We start from the raw sequence: 23,247 nt of genomic DNA, 5'->3' as shown, positions 1-23,247 counted from the left end.
TCACCTGTCTTGCAGCCCTGGAATGCCATTGTACACTCCTGAGGGGAGAAGAGTAAAAAAGGTCTAATAATATCTTAATATTACTATGAAAAAAAATTAGCCTTGTGGCACCTCTAAAAGGATCCCTGGGCTTTTGAAAGGCCCTGACCTATACTATCAAAACTGCTGATCTTAATAAATCTTTGATTGTGGCAAAATTTCTGGGTGGTGGGGAATGTTCTGGAGGAGGTCCTCTGACGTGGCCTTCCTGCCAGGGCCTCTCCTGTTCTCAGCCTCCTTGGCTCTCTGCTGATGCTCCCTACCCAAGCTCCAGACTGCAGCTGTAGGCAGTGGCTGGCACTTTTCAGCTCTCTTCATATGCCAGCACTGCCCTGGGGCTTTACACTCACCATGCCACCCAGCCCCCAGGACAGTCCCAGGAGACGCCAAGCCGAGAAGTAGTAGAACAAGCCCTGGAACACAGGCCTGAGTCTAGAACCTATGCTCTTAGTCAGTTTTAGCAGGTAATGAGTATCCCCACCTATGAAAATGTTTCCTTGCAAGAGGAGAAAATATTTTTAATGGATAAATATTCTAAATATGTATTTTTTTTGTGGGACCCTCGCTGGCAGCTGGGGAATGAACCGGCGCTGCAGAGGCTGCGGGCAGCTTTGCAGCCCAGCGCTCAACTGCTGCGCCACCAGGGGAGGCCCTCTAAGTATGTATTTTTAATGGTTCATTGTGTGTGGTCTTCAGGAGATAGATGAGACTAAAACACCTGCCTTCAAAAACTGAAAAAAACTGGCAAGTGAAGATGAAATAAAACTTAACTCTGGGGCCTCCTCTGGTAGCTCAGCGGTTGAGCGCTGGGCTGCGAAGCTGCCCGCAGCCTCTGCAGCACCGGTTCGATCCCCGGCCACCGGCGAGGGTCCCACATGGTGCACAGACCTCTCCTGCTGCAGTGTATTTCGTCAGTCTGCCTGTTCTATTCCCTGCTCTGTCTCTGGTGAATTCACTCACCCTCCCGCGCTTCTGACTGTACCCAGTGCTTGCCTAAATAAATAAATAAATAAGTAAACAAACAAACTAACTTAACTCTGTATGATTAGACCACAAGGATGGTGTTGGATCAAGACCTTGGGATAGTGTGAGATGACGGGGTGGTGCTGAAGCTAACAGGCTTCACCACAGCAATGACCTACGGGAGCCGAGTGAGGATCTCCCTTGTGTGGATTATTGTATGGGAGGGAATTTGTGCTAAGAAACATCTAAAACTGCTTCCTCCTCCAAGGCCACTTAACTTTTTAGTGTTCCTTATTATATATATAGAAGAGATGTGCTCTTGAAAATGTGACTGTGAAGTGAATTTCGTAAATTAAAATTTAATTATACCATCGCCTTCCATAGTAAAAATGGAGCCACATGGCCATAGAAAATCCTACCTGATCCCAGAAACATGAAAATCCTATGCAAAACTACAGCAAATCTTTCATTTTATTCATAAAAAGACACTTTTAGGCAGGAACAATAACCATACTCAAAATAAAACCTGTACTAAACTTACATTTTCAAATTAAGTTTCTTCTAAGCATACCTCTATTGCAAATTAAATTGCTCTTTTAAAACTGTAAGTAGGGCAAAGCAATTTGTTTGGGGCTGTTAGCCTGCTAAAAGGTACCTGAGTTATTGATCTACATTGTAGCCAATACCTTAATTTCCCACTAATGGGGGTTGCAAATGTATTTCCATTAATTTCCTTTTTCCTTAAGTGTGAATTTCCGCAAAGTAGCCACGATTTTCAAAGAGTGATATATGTGCTCTGCGATCACTGGGTGCTGAAGGCTCAGGACAGAGATGAGAACGGGGTAGTGGGTCCTACAACATTATAAGCTCTTCCTGGGAACTTGGGAGACTGCCTAGAGGTTGACATGGCAGATGGGTTAGGGTCCTCCACTGGCATGTTTGACTGTCATTTCACCACCACTTGCTTTACCATCACGGGTATCCCCATTCAGGCTGTTCAGTTTTACAATACCCCTCCCCTTCTTCATCTCTCTCTCACTAACAGATGCCCACGTGTCTACTCTCGCTCTTCTGATGCCAGCATCTCTTTGAATGTGGCCAGCAGAAAGTTCCAATCTCTTTATCAGTTCCTGCCAGTGTGCAAACTCAGTCTTTTCTTCAAACATATGTCACTAAATTGAAATATGTATACATGCTGGCTAATTTTCCAATAATTGTTATATTTTATTGTTTCCACAACCTGAGTTTTTATATTGATTTCTTCAAAAGGGTCAATAAATGATATACCAAAAGGAACAAATGACGGGTACTTAATGGCTCCCCCACAAAGGCAAATTTTTCATTGATTAGATTAGGGAAGGTGCTCTTTAGCCACCCTCCCCCAGGGAACAATGATCTCAGGAGACTTCACCTAATCACATTCACTGGTTACTGTTCTGTAAAAGATTTGGGCTGTACTAACTTTCCATGACATTTCTAATAACAACGTGGTGAGCGTTATGAAAAAAAAAGTATTTCAAATTGCATTCTTATAAAGGTTGGATTGCAAAAGAATATTTCATTGACAGTCATTTGAAAGGGAAGAAAGGCACAATTTTATTTCAGCTCTTTAAAGTAACATTTCCAATTATCAACTAAGTACAATCAGTAGGAAATAAAAATCATTTTAGTTGAACAGTAGTTTTTGAATAGCGGGAAATGGAGAATTTAATGGCAAGTTTGGTTCTGCAAGAGATATTTTAGAGTTCATTTGGGCTGTGGAGACACAACTGGAGGATGAAAATGAATAGAGAAAGGAAAGGACATTGAAAGAGAAGTGACAGATGATTTTAAAACTCTCCTTTATTATATTGTGTGCTTTCTTTTAGGTGAAAGCTCGTTTGGTAAAGATGGGGCACCTTAATTCAATGAACATATTTCTTAGACAAGAAATCGACCGAATGCAGAGAGTCATCTCAATCCTGCGCAGTAGCCTGAATGATCTAAAACTGGCAATCGAAGGGACAATCATTATGAGTGAGGTGAGCTGCCATTATCTCAGTAGTCATTTTCCTTTTTTGTTGATTTTTATTATTCACACCCTTTCACCTCACCTTCTGCAGAACTTGCGAGACGCCCTGGACAACATGTATGATGCTCGTATACCTCAGCTCTGGAAGCGAGTGTCTTGGGATTCATCCACCCTGGGCTTCTGGTTTACCGAACTTTTGGAAAGAAATGCTCAGTTTTCTACTTGGATATTTGAAGGGAGACCCAATGTGTTTTGGATGACTGGTTTCTTTAATCCCCAAGGTATGTGCTCATAGGAGAATAGGCAAATTAGGCCTATGTGTGACTGGACAGTAGCATTGTGTGGTAAGTGTATGCTATTTAAGACAAGACGAAGGTCCAGCTTGCCGGGTGCTGGACATGTGCTTTCAGAGGGAGGAGAGCACAGATGATCCTTCTGTATTTGTTTCACAAAGTCAAGCTGAAATTCTTTCTACTATGTTGTTTCTATAATGTGGGGACATGGCCTTCCCTCTTTCTCCTCACCCACTGCAGCAAACAACCAGTCCATGGTTAAGACACGTGAAATAGTTAAAAAAAAAAAAAAAAGAATAACTTTTGATCAAATCTTACTTTTAAAAATATATGTATATTTAATGAAGTACCATTATTTTACCTCCTTGTTGATTTTTTTCACAATTACAGGATTTCTCCTCTCAGGTGTGGTCCCAGTGGTTCTCCCACCGCCAAAGCACCAATTGTCCCTCACCATATAGTCCATTATGTTCCCTCTCTGTTTTTTTCCTCCCCCTCCACATTCCCCTTCCTTTCTAGATGCCTCAGATCTATGGACTGCTTTCAGGGGTCAGTTTTAAAGTTTGTCTTTATTTGATTCTTTGGTTTCTCTATATTCCACATATATGTGAAACCACCTGGTATTTATCTTTCTCCTTCTGGCTTATTTCATTTAGGAATAATTACTTATTTCCCTTCCAGCTCCATCCATGTTGCCATGAATAACATGAGTTTATCCTTTTTGATTGCTGAGTAGTATTCCACTGTGTATGTATACCATATCTTCTGATCCAGTCATCTGTTTTGGGGCAATCAGTTTGTTTCCATATCTTGGCTGTTGTAAATAGTGCTGCTATAAACATGGCAGTGCAGTGCTCTTTCAAATTAGTGTTTTTGTGTTCTTTAGATAGAGTCCTAGGGGTGGAATTGCTGGGTCATATGGCAGGTCCATATTTAGTCTTTTGAAGAATCTCCATAGGGGCTGGACCAGTCTACATTCCCACCAACAGTATAAGAGCATTCCTTTTTCTGCACACCCTCTCCAGCACCTCTTTCTGTTGTTTTTTATTTGTTTGATACGGGCTATTCTCACAGTGAGGTGGTATTTCATTGTTCAAACCTTACTTTTTAAATGTTTATAATAATGACAAAAATGAAGCACCCAATTGGCAAAAATTATTCCTAAGGTCCAGAAAATTAGACTGATTTAAAAAATGACCACGTGGCAGAAGTTTTATTCAGTGAACTTCAGGGGGCTGTCCCCTTCAGGATTTGTTTTTTTGTTTTCCTGAAAGAGTGTGCTGTGATTTAATTTCATTTATTCCTTCATTCTAGAAATATTTACTGAGTTGTTAGCTGTATGTTGTAGAGTTCATAAGATTTAGTAACACAACTACTTCTTGTCTCACAACAATGGATGGTTTTTCTTCAAGAAATTCATGGCCAAAATGGAGGAATGTTGGATTCTTTGAAGTATAGCCCCATATAACTCTATTTGAAGTATAATTTAAGAAGCATTCACAATTAAAGATTCAGGATATATTATTGCTTTTCAAAGCAATGTGGTTTAATCTCAAAATAATGTTGCATAAAGACAGTCAAACAGAAAACACTGCAATATATGTAGACCATAATGGTAATGTATGTCAGTTACATTATTCCGTTTACACAAAGCATAAAAACAAGCAAAAGGTTGGAATTAAAAACCAAGCTAGTGGTTCCCATGGCAGGGGTGGGGGTGGGGGGGAGGTCAATGATTGCAAAAGCTCACAGGTTGTCGGGGGGAGCTTTCTGGGGCAGGGGTTCTGAGGTGGTCTGTTTCTTCATCTGGATTTTAGCTACATGACTTTTATTCCATTGGAGAGAATTTATGGAGCTGTACACTCCATGTGTGTACTTTTCTTGTATAGATAACACTTCACAAATAATATACCTTAAAATTACACATTTAATTGTCTTCTGTGTACATACATTCATTCACTTCCTGCATTTTCAATGCTTAAAATTTTCTAAATCTAAACCAGTAGCCATGATATTTTTTATGAACATACACCAAGTTACAAGTATATTGTTATATCAATAGACTGTAGATTTGGAAAGGACCACCCTTCTGGTTTTTCTTTATTTTTTTCTACCAGAATTTCCACCGAATTGGGGAAGGGATTTTTTTTATGGTTTTCTGATTTTGCGTGTCTACTTATGGGTCTCTTCCTCATTAGCCCTCAATATGAGTAAGTTGTCACCAGGTAATTCCTGGCTGGGAGCCTGAAGAAATAACATTTAACTTAATTAGGATTGTTTAACCACCTTCCATTTGCCAGCCCTCTCTTCTAGGTGCTTTCAATAGAGAGAGATTCGAGACCTGATTCTTGCCCTAAAGGAGCCCATAATCTGGTTGCTAGGACAGACACATCAGCAACTTGAGCGTAATGTGATAAGTGCTCCGCTGGAGTGAGAACTAAGTGCCACACTAATACAGAGGACAAGAGAAATGAATCCAGCTGAGACAGGGCTTGAGGGAGCTTCCCACTGGAAGCAGTGAGTAGGGTTTGCAGAGACTGGGACACTTGAAAAGGACTTTCCAGGCAGAGGCCTGAGCAAGAAAAGGAGACTGGTGTGGCTAGAACTCAGGAAGCAGGAGTAGGGGTAGTGGGGAGTGAGGCTGGAATGTGAAGACTTCCAGTGGAGTTTGAACTGGGTAATAAAGGGAATGGGAATCACCAAAGATGAGGTGACTTTCCGAGGAGAAGGTGGAGGGCAGCCTGGAATATGGAGGTCCAGAGCAATGAGACTGATAGGACCCAGTGGGTCTGGGGCTTAGTCAGGGGCAAAGGAGAAGGCGGATTTGATGGAATACCTCATGGGGATCTTTGCAAGAGGTGACAGTGGTTGGGGCTGCAGGTAAGGTACAGACAGGGAGTACAGAAAGTGGGACAGCTTGGGAGGAAAGGCAAAGGGCTCAGGATTATCAGCTGGAGTTGGCAGGACACCCAGGTGGGCAATGTGTTGGCTGACTTGGCGTTCAGGAGAGGGGCAAGGACCAGCAATTTTTTTTAATGTAAGATGGTATTTTTGATGCACAAAAACCAAAGGAGAGGAGTCAGTTGATCCTTGATTTTCCATAGACAGGATGACTAAGGATGACATAGCACAGAATTTCTATTTTTTTTTAAGATTTATTTTATTTATACAAGAACCAGGTTACAGGCCAGATGCGTGGGAGGGTGAGAGGATTCACCAGAGACAGAGTGGGGAACAGAACAGGCAGACTGACAAAATACACTGCTGAGGGGAGCAGCAGGTGAGACAGGAGAGGTCTGCTCACCATGTGGGTTGCTCCGAGGCCGATGAGGATCGAACTTGCACTGCAGAGGCTGCGGACAGCTACATAGTGCTGCGCTCAACCACCTGTGCCACCAGGGAGGCCCCAGAATTTCTATTAATGACATGTCTTCTCATTCAACATGTGACTTAACATGACAAAGTATAACATGATCTAATCTTTGATTGTTACTATTTGTTAAGCAGTGTTATAAGAGCAATATTTAAAGATATACAAATATAGATACCCATTTAAATTAACTTCTTACTTGTCTTTACTTATTAATAATACTAATCCTTCCTCTTTTCATTTCTGTTTTCAAGTCAAACTTATACTCTTTCTCTTGTGAGTCTTCATGGTTTAGACAGTCCTGGCTCATTCGAGTATACTATCCTTTTTTTTTTTTAGATTGATTGATTGATTGATTTATACAAGCACTGGGTACAGTCAGAAGTGTGGGAGGGTGAGAGAATTCACCAGAGACAGAGCGGAGAACAGAACAGACAGAATGACGAAGTACACTGCTGAGGGGAGTAGCGGGTGACAGAAAAGGTCTGCGCGCCATGTGGGACCCTCGCCTGGCAGCCGGGGATTGAACTGGCGCTGCAGAGGCTGCGGGCAGCTTTGCAGCCCAGTGCTCAACCGCTGCACCACAGGGGAGGCCCAGAGTATCCTATCCTTTGTGTACACACATACAGACACCCTTACCTACACTTGCTTTCTGTTTGTAGCATGGAAGGGTGGGGTGAACTCTCCCTGCACACTAAACACTTCTCTGCTTCCTTCTCTTTCTCTTGACATGACAGAAAATTGAGTTTCTGTTCTGTATCCCGTGGTCAAATTTGGAAAGCATAAAGATGACAGCGACTCCACACACTTTCATAGCAGCGGGCAAGCAGATAAAGTCTTTTCCAAATGAAGCCTCCCTGGCCACTATCTGACACTCACAATTTATTTCTCAACATGAATGTATTTCCTGGTGCCATTTGATGAAATAATTTCTTTCTTTGGCTCAAAACATTTAAGGAAAGTGTTTTTAATAACAAAAAAGCCCTATATTATGTTTAAATAAAGTAGGTGCCGTTTGCAAAGAAGCCATAATTTCTTAATAAGTATAAATGGGCAAACTCACCCAGACTGTAGGACGTTTAACAGCATCTGACCATTTATGTTACATTCTTCTAATTTCTGTGGCTTCTGATACTGTCTGATGTGCATTTCCCATCATCTGTGGTGATGGCTCCTCAGGCTGAGGTGACTTTGAGGTCCACGCTGCTGCAAGTTCAGATCACAGACCTTATTTGCCCCCGGGTAGCCCATGATGGGATTCATGCTGTTTGTAGCACTGCTGTGCCCCCTTAGGGTGAGCTAGTACTTTGTCTTATTTGAAGAGGCTGAGTCAGCCACGTGGAGCTAGCCTAGTGCTTTCTGCCGCCTTCACGATCATTGCTGTAGCAATGGACAAACTCGACTGTGTGGCAGTTCGATTGAATGATGAAAATGGACACACTCTCTGGACCCAGGTTCCTGTCATCATTGTTCAATGGTGCAGCTTGAGGCAGTGTCTGGATTTGCCTCCCAGCAGATTATTCAGGTCCTGGAGAAACTTTGTGCTCTTCTGGGTTTTCCCAGCAGTCCCTGGTATACATATTCACATATTATCTAAGATTGTGCTTTTCAGAGGTCTGTTGTTCTCTGTATCTTTTTAGAGCATCATGTACTCATGACTTGGACTCTGGGTGGTGAGTGGGGTGAGGAGGTTGTGTGTGCATGTAGACCAAGACTGTGAGTTGTGATGAACCTGGCTGCACACAGGGGCATTGCCTGACATCAGTACCTCCTAATTGCTAACCACACTTTGCCATTTGAGGTGGGGTATGACTCACAGGTGCTGCTAATGACACGCAGGCAGTGGCTGAAGGTGCTGTCAGGTCTCATGCCTCTATATTAGATTGGGCCACGCAGGATCATTATTTCCCACACGTTTAACTCAATTTGGAGCTTGATGTCGTTTGGATGCCACACTGTGCTACTTTTTCCTGGTATTTTTTTTTTTTCTCTCAGTCTCTTGACAGCCCATGCCAGTCTATTATAGCAGACACCAGCGACAACTTATTATTCACTGACACAAATCAAGATTTTCAGAGAGGGTTTTTTTTTTTTTTCCCTGAAGCAAGGGGATGGATCATTCTTGTCCTGTTATCTTTTGTTACTGTAAAAATCATCTACCACCTCTTGCCCGTGTGCTTGCTTTCAAAGCAGTGCCATCAGCTAGCAGTGGCAATTTCTAAATGCTTGTCTTCAGGATAGTTATAAAAGCCTAATGTTTGTTGGGTGGGAAAGTGCACCAAGTGTTAATAGAACTTCGGGACTGGAAGGGACCAGGAAACTGCTAATCTCATAGCAATTCCAGCAGGTCCCACCACTGAATCATAGCTACCATGAAGTCTGCAGGAATCCAGGCGAATGGACCTCAATCTGAGTAACAGCCATCCAGAATCATAGATCAATAGGACAGTGGACACTTTAGAACTGACTCCAGAGTAAATGACTATCTGTCCTCTCTGCATTTGTGTGTGAGTGGCTTACAGGCACTGGTTTTGGTTGTAACTGCAATACTTTCGATTCTGGTCTCTGCACCAGGTTACCTTCCTGTAGGGTAAGGAAAAATGTCAGGCTTTTCTGCCCTCCCGCCATCAGGATAGATGATGGATCCTTGCGGTCCTGAATGCATGCCTGATGTTGGGCACCTGGAATAGGGTGTGGGCAGAGGTAGATGGGATTCACCTGGGCTAAGACTGTGCCTTTAAGGGCAGCGTCATGGGGACGCCAGGAGAAGCAGAAGCCGAGAGAGAAGCAAGAGAAGCAGAAGCTGAGAGAAGGCCGGAGAGCCCAGATAGAATGAAGACTTGTTGGGGGCTGGGAGGCCTGCCAGCCTCCTGGCCCCCCAGCACCCCTGCCTGCTGTGTACTGGGTAAATCCCAATAAAAAGACCTGCAAAAAGCCACTAAGGACTCTGACTCCTCCTTTACCTGGTCTGCTGGATCTTAGAAAACCTGCTCAGTGGCCATTCCTGCCCTCTACACTTCCTCACCAACACTTTAGTCCCTTGTAACTTGCTTAGCTCATCACTGCATTGAAGCTACTTTCTCCGGGGTCATCAAATTGACCTTCCTGCCAAGGTCATCCTCCTTGACTGTGCAGCTGGCGCTTGACCCACACAGTTCCACTTGATTTTCATATGAACAGACAATATTAACAGCATCAATAAATACAGTATGATACTCTAAGTGTTTCTCTTCCTTATGATTTTCTTTCTTTCTTTCTTTCTTTCTTTTTTTTTTTTTTTTTTTTTTTGCGTAGAAGAATGCAGGGAGTGAGAAGATTCACCAGAGACAGGGTGGGGAGCAGAACAGGCAAATCTACTGAAACAAACTGCTGAGGGGAGCAGCAGGCCGATAGGAGAGGTCTGCTGTGCTATGTGGTTTAGCTCCCTGGCTGGGGATTCAACTCAGGCCATAGTGGTGATAGTGCTGAGGCTTAACCTCTAGTCCATCAGAGAGGCCTCTTCCTTATGATTTTCTTAATGACATTTTCTTTTCTCTAGTTTACTTTATTGTGAGAAAACAGTGTATAATACATACAACATACAAAACATGTGTTAATCAACAATTTATGCTGTCATTAAGATTTCTAGTCAACAGTAGGCTATTATAAGTAGTAAAGTTTTGGGGGAGTCAAAATTATGTAGAAATTTTGACCATATAAGGGAGGTGGACCAGTGCTCTCCACCTTTGTGTTGTTCAAAGGTTAACTGTACTTGAATGCTGATTCTGGAAGCTCTTTCATACCTTGACTTTAGTCTGTCACCTTCCTTGGTTTTCCAACGACCTGTCGGAGAGCTGCTTCTCACACTACTTTGTGGGCTCTCAGGCAGGTTCTGCCCTTGGTTCTAGCCCCTTCATTGATGACCTCAGTCATTCTCACAGATATAGCTGCTCACCTCTACCTATGAAGGACTTATCTAAAGTCTCAGTGTAAGATTCTGATTCCTCACTTCCAGCTGTGATTCTTCACTGCCATCTTCCTGTGAACCTCACGCATGCTACCATCTGGTCAGCTTCCTCTTAAACCAGCCTCATCAGGGTTCTGCTCCATTTGCTTGTGCATCACCAAACTCCAAATCATCCAAACTCTCGTGAATGGTTCCTTCATGTCCAAATAGTTTGGAAGACGGGAACCAGAGAGCATAGTATCATGGGACAGAAGGGGAGAGTAGGAAGGAATTGAAAAATGCTCTGAGAGGTGAAAGAAGATAGGGCCAAAAATGGTCAGGTGACTTTATCAACAAGGAGATTGTTGGCAAGAAAAGTTTCAGTGGAGTGGGCAGGAGGGTGGAAGAGTCGGACAAGTGAATGAAAGACCAAGAAATGGAAAGCAGAGTGTGACTATGAACAGTATGGATAAAGCCCTTGAGAAATTTGACTTTGGAGGATAAATCACATTGAAGGAGTATGGGTAAGAAGAAAGAATGGCCTTGCTTTTTCTTTAAAAAAGATAGGACGGGCTTAAGTATATTCAACACATGATAAAGGAGAAAGAATAAGAGCCAGATGTGTGTGTGTGTAAGAGAGGGGGGCGGAGAGAGAGACTATAGATACCAGAGAGGGAATAAGAGTTGGGGGCGGGGGTGATGGCTCCAAGCAGAGGTATCCATTCCAACTCCAGAGCCACCCCAGTAGAGGGACACCTCATCCATTAAACAAGAGCAATAAGGTCGGAATGAATATAAGATGCAAGTGATTTTATGGTGGCAAGAAGTCAAGGGAATTTTCATATGAGGCTTCCTATTTTCTTTTTGAAGAAGGAGCTGAAATGATCTCAAGAGTAAGATGTGAAAGGACAGCTTTAAGGAATGTGGAAGACGCAAGAGAAAGAGGACTCATGAGGGCACAGATAACGATTGCCAGCTTTGAGAATCCTGTGGAGGGAGGTGGTGGTTAACTCTCTGGTGGTCCCAGTTTTATTCAGCAACTGGTATAATTATAAGAAGTGGAACATTTGTGTTTATCCAGAACTGGGTTTTGCTGAGAAAGTGGTGAAATGGATGGATATAGATAAATAGGGAAGAAAGTGAAGAGAGAGTAGAGTTGAGAAGAAGCTTACCAAAAATGGTGAGGTCAAGGAACTGAGAGATCACCATGCTGAAAGGGACCCAGGTGATGGCAAGCTATTCAGTGAAAGAGAGCAAATGGGTATTTGGCAGGGACATCAAAGGGGGCTGCATATGGCTACAGGGCATGGTCATCAAGAAAGCAGAGGTGAAGGAACAATTGGGAAAGCCAATGTCTTCAGAGTTGAGGCTTCAGTAAGGGCAAGACGATGGAGAGAATGTTCTGTGAAGAGGGGGAAAATATGAGAGTTTGTTAATCACTGAACCACTCCAGGGGAACAGTGGGAAGGTTTGGGGAGAGTAGGGGATAGGTGGAGATTGGGTCAAGAGGAAGTCGAACAAGGTATCAAATAGAATATGGATAAGCTGGAGCAATGCAGGGAATCACGTTTTGGAACACGAGACAGGTGGGTTTAGCTGAACACAACCCAGCCAAGAGAATGAGGTCCAGCTCTCCCACTTATATTTGGGTTTTCCCAGGGCCAACCGTGTCCTGGATTCATGACATTTCAGAGAACATGCATGTCTCGGGGCACTCTGGTAAGTTTGTACTACTGACAGCCTTCCTGATAGTATGCTTGTATCAGGAGGCATTTCTCTTCCCACTTGTCAGATTTGTTCTTAAAACAAATGTGGGTCAGTGACCTGTCAATGGCCTGTCCTGAAGATCTTTTTATAAAGTGGTAGTCCTTAGCTATGCTGGTGTAGAGAGTCACCTCAGGACTTTGAAAACATTATTGTCTGAGGCCCTAGATCAAGGACATCAGACTCTGGGGATGAGGCCTCTAGGTCTGTACAGTGTTTTCTTAAACATTCCTGTGGTCATTCTAATGTGTAAAGAACCTTGGCCTTAGACCTTTGCAATTCAGTCTGCCCTCTACCAACCAGCAGCATCTGCATTACCCGGGAGTGTGATAGAAATACAGAATCTCAGGCCCCACCCTTGACCTGCCTGTTGCATCAAAGCCTGTGTTTTAATAAGGGCTCCTTCCTCAGGTGATTCTCAGGTGATTTCAAGCACTGCCTTGAAACACGATGGATGCCTGGGTTCTACCTCTAGAGAGTCTGGTTTCAGTGATCTGGGCAAGGAGCTGGCAATGGGAGTTTGAGAGTCTTCCCAGATGTTTCTGATTTTCTGCCAAGTTTCAGATCCCCACCTTATAGCATCTAGCAAAGGTTCAGGGGAGATGCCCTGTGCATTTTTATTCAACTTGTGGATCGACCCATCTTGGTTTAATGATTTCCGACCTTTTATTTAACTTACCAGTGAACTCCATTTGTTTCTCATTTGGGGGAAAAACTGCCTGTCATAAACTTGTGACAGTCACATCATTTCTCCTCATCCTCTAAAATGATGTTGGAAGGCTTAGTAACTGATAAAACAGGAAATATGGCACAACCTAAGGCCCATTACATAAGTACTCGTTCATTTATTAAAAAAGCAAAACAAAACACAACATTGCTTATAATATCAACCACCTCCTTATAAAATGGAGAGGGACAACCATCCTCATTTCTTTCTCTTTCCAGACTTTGTTTGAAATGATAAAGCTTTCTTCAAGTCAACTGGCTGCAAAGTCCAACCGCAGTAATTATTTTGCTAAAATGTTGGATTGATGCCATTATAAGAATTAAGACATAACACGTGTTACTTTGGACCTGAGTTTCCAAAGTATAATCCTAGCTTAAAAGTGAATTTTTTTTTAAAGAACGACCTTGACAAGCGTTTTAAGAATTCATTTTGCTGTATAAGCTTGAAGGAAAAACATTTTTAAGCATCTTATTTAGACTACATGTAACTCAGATGTTTGAATAGTCAAATCACCCATTTTCATGTGGGCGGTTAAATCTCATGAAGAATAGGTTATTTTTGTTTAAGACTTTCCCAACCTTCTGTTTTTCACTTCAGAGTCAAATGTGAACATATGAATCATTTTCTACCTTCTTGATTGAAATTTGGTTTAAGAATTAGTAAAACTAATTTGGTGCCAAGAGAAAAGAACCGCTTTTCACTCTACAATCACCCAAAGCTAGATAAAGAAGAAATAGAACACCTAAACAGACCAATTACAATTAGCGAAATTGAAATGGTAATCAAAAACCTCCCCAAAAACAAAAGCCCAGGACCTGATGGATTTACAAATGAATTCTACCAAACATTCAGAGACGAATTAGTGCCTATCCTTCACAAACTCTTCCAAAAAATTGAGAAGGAAGGGACAATACCAAACACGTTCTATGAAGCCAACATTACACTAATACCAAAACCGAACAAGGACAACACAAAAAAGGAAAACTACAGGCCAATCTCCCTAATGAACACTGATGCAAAAATCCTGAATAAAATTTTAGCTATCAGAATCCAACAATGTATCCATAAGATAATTCACCACGACCAAGTTGGATTCATTCCAGGGGCACAAGGATGGTTTAACATCCGAAAATCAATCAACGTTATCCAACACATCAACAAAAAGAAATATAAAAACCATATGATAATATCAATAGATGCTGAGAAAGCTTTCGACAAAGTGCAACACCCATTCATGATAAAAGCCCTTGAAATTCTTGGGATACAAGGAACATACCTCAACATCATAAAGGCCATCTATGACAAGCCAACAGCCAGTATCATTCTCAATGGTGAAAAGCTGAAAGCAATTCCATTAAGATCTGGAACAAGACAAGGATGTCCACTCTCACCATTGCTTTTCAATATAATACTGGAAGTCCTAGCCAGGGCAATAAGACAAGAGAAAGACATCCAAGGAATCCAAATAGGAAAAGAAGAAGTCAAACTATCACTATTTGCAGACGATATGATATTATACATAGAGAACCCCAAAAACTCCACAGAAAAGCTAATTCAACTCATCAATCAGTTCAGTAAAGTGGCAGGATACAAAATCAACACGCAAAAGTCAGTAGCCTTCCTATACACAAACAATAAATCTGAAGAAGAAGAAATCAAAAAGACCATCCCTTTTGTTATTGAAACAAAAAAAATCAAATATTTGGGAATAAATCTAACAAAAGAGGTAAAGGACCTATACAAAGAAAACTATAAAACACTGTTAAAAGAAATAGAAGAAGACACAAAGAAATGGAGAGACATCCCCTGCTCATGGATTGGAAGAATAAACATTATTAAAATGGCCATCCTTCCAAAAGCAATATACAGATTCAATGCTATTCCAATCAAAATTTCAATGTCATTCTTCAAAGAAATAGAACAATTATTGATGAAATTCATATGGAATCACAAAAAACCCCGAATAGCCAAAGCTCTCCTGAAAAAAAAAGAAGGGAATGGAGGCATCAGACTCCCAGACTTCAAACTATACTACAAAGCCATAATCATCAAAACCGCATGGTATTGGAACAAGAACAGACATACAGACCAATGGAATCGAATAGAAAATCCAGAAATAAACCCACAGGTTTATGGTCAACTAATCTTTGACAAAGGAGCAAAGACTATGCATTGGAGCAAAGAAAGTTTGTTCAATAAATGGTGCTGGGAAAACTGGGTCGCTACATGCAAAAGAATGAAGCTTGACCACCACCTCACACCATACACAAAAATCAACTCAAAATGGATTAAAGAACTAGACATAAGACCTGAAACCATAAAATATATAGAAGGAAATATAGGCGAAACACTACGTGATTTGCACATCAAAGACATCTTTACAGACACATCACCCAAAGCAGTGATAGTGAAGGCAAAGATAAACAGCTGGGACTATATCAAATTAAAGAGCTTTTGCACAGCAAAAGAGACAATAACAAAAACAAAGAGAAACCCCACCAACTGGGAGAACATTTTTGCACCCAACACTAATGATAAAGGACTGATCACAAAAATCTGCAAAGAGCTGATGAGTCTCAACAACAACAAAGAAAATAATCCAGTCAAAAAATGGGCAGAAGAGCTTAAAAGAAACTTCTCTGAAGAGGAAATGCAAATGGCCAACAGGCATATGAAAAAATGTTCAACATCACTTGTCATCAGGGAAATGCAAATCAAAACTACCATGAGATACCATCTTACACCAGTGAGAATGGCACATATTAAAAAAACTAGCAACAACAAATGTTGGCGAGGGTGTGGAGAAAAAGGAACTCTTCTGCACTGTTGGTGGGAGTGCAAACTGGTCCAACCACTGTGGAAAGCTGTGTGGAGATTTCTGGACCTACTAAACATAGAGCTTCCATATGACCCAGCAATTCCACTCCTAGGTATTTACCCAAAGGACACAGAAACATCAATTCCAAAGAACACCTGCACCCCTATGTTTATAGCAGCACTGTTTACAATAGCTAAGCTTTGGAAACAACCCAAATGCCCAAAAATAGATGACTGGATCAAGAAGATGTGGTACATATATACCATGGAATATTACTCAGCATTCAAAAAAGATAAACACATGCAATTTGCTGCAACATGGATGGCGCTGGAAGGGATCATGCTCAGCGAAATAAGCCAAAAAGAAAAAGAAAAATACCGGATGGTCTCACTCATAGCAGGAATCTAGAAAACTTAAATAAGGGACCAGGAAAATGAATAACTATAAGAAAGTGAAAATCAAAATCAACAAAAAACTATGAACCAGAGACACTTTTAGGGGGGCGGGGGCGGGAGGGGAGGGATTGGGGTCAGAATGGGGGGCTGCAATTGTATGGGGAATATAACAATAAAATTTATAAAAAAAAAAATAACACTATTGTGAACATCAAAAAAAAAAAAATAAAGTCATTATGAAATTGTGAAAAAAAAAAAAAAAAAAAAAAAAAAAGAACCGCTTTTCAAGATTTTATAAAGAAAAACACATCAATAGTCTTTTAAAATGATACAGACGTCAGAAAACACAGATATTGATTCCATCAGACTTGATATCAGCCTAGGAGAAAAATGGCTGTTCATTTTTAAAATTCAATATGAACAATTTAATGGATTCACTATGGTTTGAATTCTACAAAATCATGTTCTTTTTAGGGAGCCAATACAAAACTATTGAGACTTGGAAAAATAGAACTATGGTCCATGCTCTCTGAATGGGAGTGGTTCATGGAACAGTTCCCTGGCCTTCACTCTCAAGCCTCAGATACATTTATTTAACATTTTCCTCTCTCAGTAGCTCAAGAGCAGATGCTTTTTAGATCCTGTCCATTATCTTACTCAGAGTGTTTTCTAAACACTAGACTTACTGTCGAAGTCAGCTAGATAGCAGCGTGCATAGTCCCCAACAGAGAGAAGAGAGGATGTGGTCCCTTTTTAATTGCACTAAAATTTTTAATTTCAATAAATTGAAAAATTTCTTTTTCAGAGGTTTATGAAAATGGCTGGAGTCTTTGAAACAGATGTACTACAGAAGAGGGGCTCCCAATTAGTCCTCTGGCACCGAGGGTGTTGTTCTAAATACAGCCATGTGGAGTGAGGTCAAATTCGCAATTTAGTTGGAATTCAACATGTTATAGGAAAAAATCAGCTACTCAAGTTGTGCAGATGGATGGTTAAGATCAGATTCGTGTCTTATGCATTATGACCTTACAGATTCATAGATCAGTGATGAATTTTAAAATATCATAAAATAGGGTCAATTTAATTTCAAGTACTCTACTTGGATACATAGTGTCTAATAAACCATATGGATACACACTTAATGTTGAATGATGAAAATGACATTTTCATGGAGTGGGGTGGAAGGGTGAATTGAATTTTATTATTGTGGTCCTATAGACCGCTGACTGGCAAACACAGAAAATGGAAGTATGGGACCCCCAGTATTTAAAGGGAAGTCAACACAATCACATGCTGATCAAATCCCCTCAAGTGTGGATAGGCATGGGCCAGCAATGGCTACCAAGCAATACCCCACCACATTTCCTGCCCCAAATAGTTAACATTTTGTGTCATAAAAATCATCATTTTCTAGTAGGCCCTCAGTTTCATGAAGCTATAGCTTTATCAGAATCAGTTGACTGACCAACTTTTCTTTCGGATTAATGCAAGAGAGAGCTGTTGGGCATCCCAAATCCTGTTTTAGTGAGGGCTCTGAGTAAACCTTATTGCTTGCCTAATTTAAATATTCAATGGCTTCCCATCATCCACAAAAATCAAGTACAAATTCTGATGCTCCTCCACCATTGTTCTAACCTTACAAGCATCATTGCCTCTATGTTAGCCTAGACTTCCCTGCCTTTGCATTGCTGTTCCTCTAACTGGAATTGCTCCATCTGAAAAACTCCCCCATATTTTCCAAGAGTCACCTTCAACTTCATTTCTATTCAGCCTTCCTTGACCTGTCTTCCCAGATGGCTCACATGGCATAGTGCTGCATGTGTTCTGCCTCCTTCCATTCCTGCTAGACTGAGCTCCTTGGCCTCTTTATCTGTGTCATTCCCCCCTCCCACCCCCAGTACCTGGTACACTGATTTAACAAATGAATGAATGAACGTTTGAGTGCCTCCACATGTGTCTAGTTTAATAAGCCTGGAGAGACTTGGAAAGAACTAGACTGTCTCATTTAGCCAGGCTAGGGACCTGCTCGTCTCTCCAACTCCAAGGAATATTAACTCAGAGCTTGTGATTATGCCTTGCAAATCCCCTGTTCCCTCCACTCCCATTCAAGCCTGATAAAATATTACCATTTACCTATTGGTTTGTGCATAACAGCGGTTACAGCTCACTAATCTAGGAGTAGCAGGGACATACAGATCCCAGAATTGTATTCCACAGAGAGCCCATGATTTTTTCAACATTAATGCAGAATCCTAAATATGATTTGTAGGTTTTGAGGTCCCTTTGAAGTTTAGGGTACAATTTCTAACATCCAGTGCTACTCTCCAAGACTTTCTCTTATTGAATTGAATGACACTGTTTGCAAATATTAAGTTTGTCTTCAAATAACTGTATCCTGGACATTAAAACATGTAGCTTTCCTTTCCGCTGTGAATGCTTTGTTTGATCAAATTGGAAGTTGGGTTTTCTATATTGGCATTATGCTTTATTTCCGTAGACGAAATGCAATTGTTCCATTATAGCAAATAGAAGCTTGATAATGGTTTGATTTGAGTTTTAATTGGAATGCTGTTCTCAGAATATTTTACCATCTCTGTCTTATTCCTAGATGTTGTATTTTCAATAGCGACTATGAGCTAGTCTGATTTACAACCCTTATGGGACTTGAGTGGTTGAAATCCCAGGGGAATTTCAAACCAAGGCCCTGTATGAGGCAGAAAGGGTGGCTGCTTTCCTGCTATCAGCTGGTGAGAAATATTTAGCTCACCGTAGGTCTCCATAGAAACAAAGCACTGAAAGAAATGTCCCCTCGAGGTTTGAGCTCTACTCCTCTCGGATGGGCACTTGTTTGGAGACAGGCCACTAACACTTAACACTGCTCCTTTCTTCTTTCCAGATTGGTCTGTACAAGGCATCAAAACCATTTCTGTTTTTTTGTGTTTTTTTTTTGTAAAGGCTTCCTCACAGCCATGAGACAGGAAGTGACCCGCGCCCATAAAGGCTGGGCCCTGGACTCCGTGACCATCCACAATGAAGTTCTGCGGCAGACCAAGGAAGAGATCACGTCCCCCCCTATGGTAGGCACCACCGTGCACCACTGGGGCAGAAAGATCAAGGTCTTCCTAACACTGAACCATGAGTGCCTTAGTGAAGCCCATCGGCTCTGCAGCCAAGGTCTCTTCCCATGTAACCAGGAGACCTCAATGCCAAAACCTCCTCCACTTGCCAGATCAGGGATCGATCAAGTTCCCTTGCAGACTCCCCAGATTGCATTTCTTTAGAATTACAAGTTGCACTTGTATTTGCTAAAAAAGATTTTCCACATGTTTCCAGCTGCTGCTGTGAGCTACCCACAGAACTGACAAGTATTGAGGGCAGTGGAGACTAACAGGAGTAGTGGTCCTGAGCTCTGGGGCCAGTTCCAGCATTGTCCCCTTAGAGCTGTGTGTTGCTGGGTGGAAGGGGGACTGGCCGGGGGAAGGGCAAAGGCTCTAAAATAAGCAGACACCTCTGGGACCGGGGCTTGGTCACGTACCTGCTCTGTGAACTCGGGCAAGTTCCTTAATTTTGTTGAGCCTCAACTTCTGCATCTGTAAAATGAGGATGATATTTCAACCTCATGATTGTGAAAAGTAAATGGGATCATTTTGGCTTGGTGCTGGACCCCACACTCATAAATCTTAGTCCCTCTTTCTCTCTCTGCCTTTTATCTCAACTGTCAAGTAAATAGGCTGGACCAGAGATTTTTCAAGTTCTGGCTCCTACTGCCACTTTCTGACAAGGATCACTGGCCCCTGTTTTTCAATAGCATTTTCAATAACCCTATTTCCAGAAGCACCTTAAATCTCTATTTTCTTCAACAATCTCTAGATTCAAGGCAACCTAAGAATTTTCTTTTTTTTTTTTTAAAGATTTATTTATGTATTTATACAAGCACTGGGTACAGTCAGCAGCGCGGGAGGATGAGAGAATTCACCAGAGCCAGAGCAGGGAACAGAGCAGGCAGAAGTACACTGCTGAGGGGAGCAGCGGGAGGCAGGAGAGGTCTGCGTGCTATGTGGGACCCTTGCCGGTGCCGGGAATCGAACTGGCGCTGCAGAGGCTGCGGGCAGCTTCGCAGCCCAGCGCTCAACCACTGCTCCACCAGGGGAGGCCCAACCTAAGAATTTTCTATTCTGAACTTTGAAATTCTTCCAGCTTCTTCCCATGATGCAATTCCAAAGTCACATTCATGTTTTCAGGTATGTTAGCCCTGATTCCTGAGGCTAACCAGAATGGTATGAGTTTCCTACGGCTATTCTAACGGAGTATCATAGACCTGGTGGCTTAGAACTGCAACAAGGTATCTCAGAGTTCAGGATGCCAGAAGTCTGAAACCAAGGTATTGGCAGGGTTGGTGCCTTTTGAAGACTCTGAGGCAGAATCTCACGCCTCTGTCATAGCTTCTGGTGGTTACCAGCAACCCAGGCTTGTGGCTGTATCACTCCTGTCTGCCCATTGTCCCCAGGCCTTGTCCCTGTGTGGGTCTCTGTGGATCCCTTCTCTTCTTATAAGCACCCTTGTCACACTGGACTTGGTGACCTTAACTAATTACATCTGCAAAGAACGCATTTCCAAGTAGTCACTTTCTGAGGTTTTGGGCAGACATGAATTTTTGGCAGCCATTATTTAATCCATGACACTTCTAACTGCAACTTTGAACGATGTCTAGAAGGCATATAATTTTACTCTCAGATGCTACCTAAATGGTTGTATGATTCATGGAGTAATTGTCACCCCACTGACTTAATGATAATAATCTTATGTCCTGATTTTCTGGACTTGCCTGTGGTTTTACTGTTAAACATGTTCTTTAGGTTTTGGTTAAAATATGTGACCCTTATACTGTTAGCCCCCACAAGGGAATTCGGGAAAACACCTTGCAACTAGTCTCAGTCTCTTTTATTATAATCTACATTTACTTCCCCATTCCTAACCTTCACTAGAAATGGAAAAATGCTCACCATCTTCAACATAAATACATCTTATGAGCTTAGGCGATCTTTTGAGTCTCCCCTGTGACCCCTCTTAGCCTTTCTTTTCTTACTGAATGCATGTTCTATGGCTCCCCATTGCCTAAAAGATAAAGTTCAAATGCTTCAGCTTGGCACCTAGTCTCTTCCATGGTCAAGCCCTAACTTATTTTAATACCACTGAATTTTCTGCCACATTAAGTGTTTGAGCTTTTCCACTTATCCTGCCTTTCTTGTACCATCGCTCCTGCCTGGGAGACCACCCTCTCTCCCCTGTCTTTACAAATGCAACCCACCCTTTAAGACCCAATTCAACAACATCTTCTCCACAAAATCCCCTGCGCAATCTGGCCCAATAGTAACCTCACACCTCCAATCACTGCACTTACCCTCAGTGCTGCTAACTGGGGAGCTCCTCTATCCAGTGTTTGCTGGTATTCAATTCGTGCTTTTTGCTTTTCTTCCCCCATGTATGTATCTTCTCTCTTGATTTAATGGCGAGGACCTCAAGGGCAGGTCCTGTTGCAGGAGAGACACAGGATGATGGTCGGACGCTGAACCAACTCTCCTCCCTGCCCGCCAAGCCCATGCGCGCTCTACCACACCTGGACACTAGGGGCGCCCTGACTCCTGCTCGCAGGGCTTAGCTACAAAAATCTCATTTTATCCTGTGACTGAGATGAAGTGAGAGCCACGGGTTGGCCTGGCCTGTGCAGCCTGAGATCCCACGTGGCGCGCAGGTCCAAATCCCTATCTATTCTCCCGCCCTCCCACGACTCAGACCAGACCCCTAGAGATTTCTGGCAGCCTGCAGAGGTGATTTGGCGCTACTGACTAAGCTCGTTGTCCGAGGAAGGCCGCCCCCCACTCTCAAATACCCAATAACGGGAACATTTCTATAGCACTCACAGCCTCAAGCTGTGCCGCCGGGGGAGAAATTGGGCTCAGGATTTCACTAATGCAATGTGCCCAGTGGTGTCTTCTTTTGGTAGCGTTTTAAGACTGGTGAATGCTTGCTTTCCTCACGGATGGCTTTTATTACAGAAATGGACGCCCAGCTCATAGCACCTATTGTTTTGGAAATCCTTTGACCTTATGGTTGTCTCTTCCAGGAAGGCGTATACATTTATGGGCTGTACATGGACGGAGCCACCTGGGACAGACGGAACGGGAAGCTCACAGAGGCCACCCCCAAGGTGCTCTTCACGCAGCTGCCTGTGCTGCACATCTTCGCCATTAATTCCACCGCGCCCAAGGACCCCAAACTGTACATGTGCCCTATTTACAAGAAACCGAGGCGAACTGACTTGACGTTCATCACCGTGGTGTATTTGCGCACGGTCTTGTCCCCGGATCACTGGATCCTGAGAGGAGTGGCCCTTTTGTGTGACATCAAGTAAGTTCACTTGCACTCCCCGATCCACTGAGGGCGTGAAGATGGCCGCGCTCTGGAGGGACTGGCGACCGGCCTGTTTTCTCTCTGATGATTGCTCTATTGCTCATTCTAAATTAAAAAGCTGACATTTCTATAGCAGGAGTCGTTTGTGTGTTTCCCCCCTCATCTCAATATTCAAAAAGGTAATTCAAAAGTACTGCTTTTTATTCTGGGCCATCCATTGCAATTTTGTATGGGATATGTATAAAATACATATACACACATATGTTTACACATGCATGTGCATATGTTTACATACATATCTACATATATTTAAGCTAAAGAACTTTCTTCATATTAGAACACTTTGGAAGTTTTGAATTTAAAAAAAAAACTTAAAGTAGTAATTGTTGCACCCCAAAAAGGAGCCTCCTACAAACTTCTCTCAAATGAAAACCATATATCCCTGGAATAAAATCAAACCATGTTTGTGCTAATGTGTTAATCCTTTGCTTGCATGTGTTTGATGTTTTGTAAAATGAAAACTAGAAGGGT

At 42.2% G+C, this 23,247-nt stretch overlaps 1 protein-coding gene across 1 annotated transcript in view; it reads left to right on the top strand.

Moving 5' to 3' along the window:
• The window catches only part of DNAH8 (dynein axonemal heavy chain 8), a gene marked incomplete at its 3' end in the record, with an annotated part of 299,195 nt that extends 276,478 nt beyond the window's left edge, over window positions 1–22,717 (top strand). Inside the window, exons 86-89 of the mRNA XM_084228672.1 lie at window positions 2,871–3,023; window positions 3,105–3,294; window positions 19,261–19,382; window positions 22,430–22,717. Coding sequence (XP_084084798.1) covers window positions 2,871–3,023; window positions 3,105–3,294; window positions 19,261–19,382; window positions 22,430–22,717 — 753 coding nt within the window. The remainder of the gene's footprint in view (window positions 1–2,870; window positions 3,024–3,104; window positions 3,295–19,260; window positions 19,383–22,429) is intronic.
• Between the last annotated feature and the right edge of the window lie 530 nt (window positions 22,718–23,247).

The sequence above is a fragment of the Talpa europaea genome (assembly GCF_964194135.1).
Source record: "Talpa europaea genome assembly, chromosome: 2".
Classification (NCBI taxonomy): Eukaryota; Metazoa; Chordata; class Mammalia; order Eulipotyphla; family Talpidae; genus Talpa; species Talpa europaea.
This window is presented reverse-complemented; position numbering and strand designations above follow the sequence as displayed.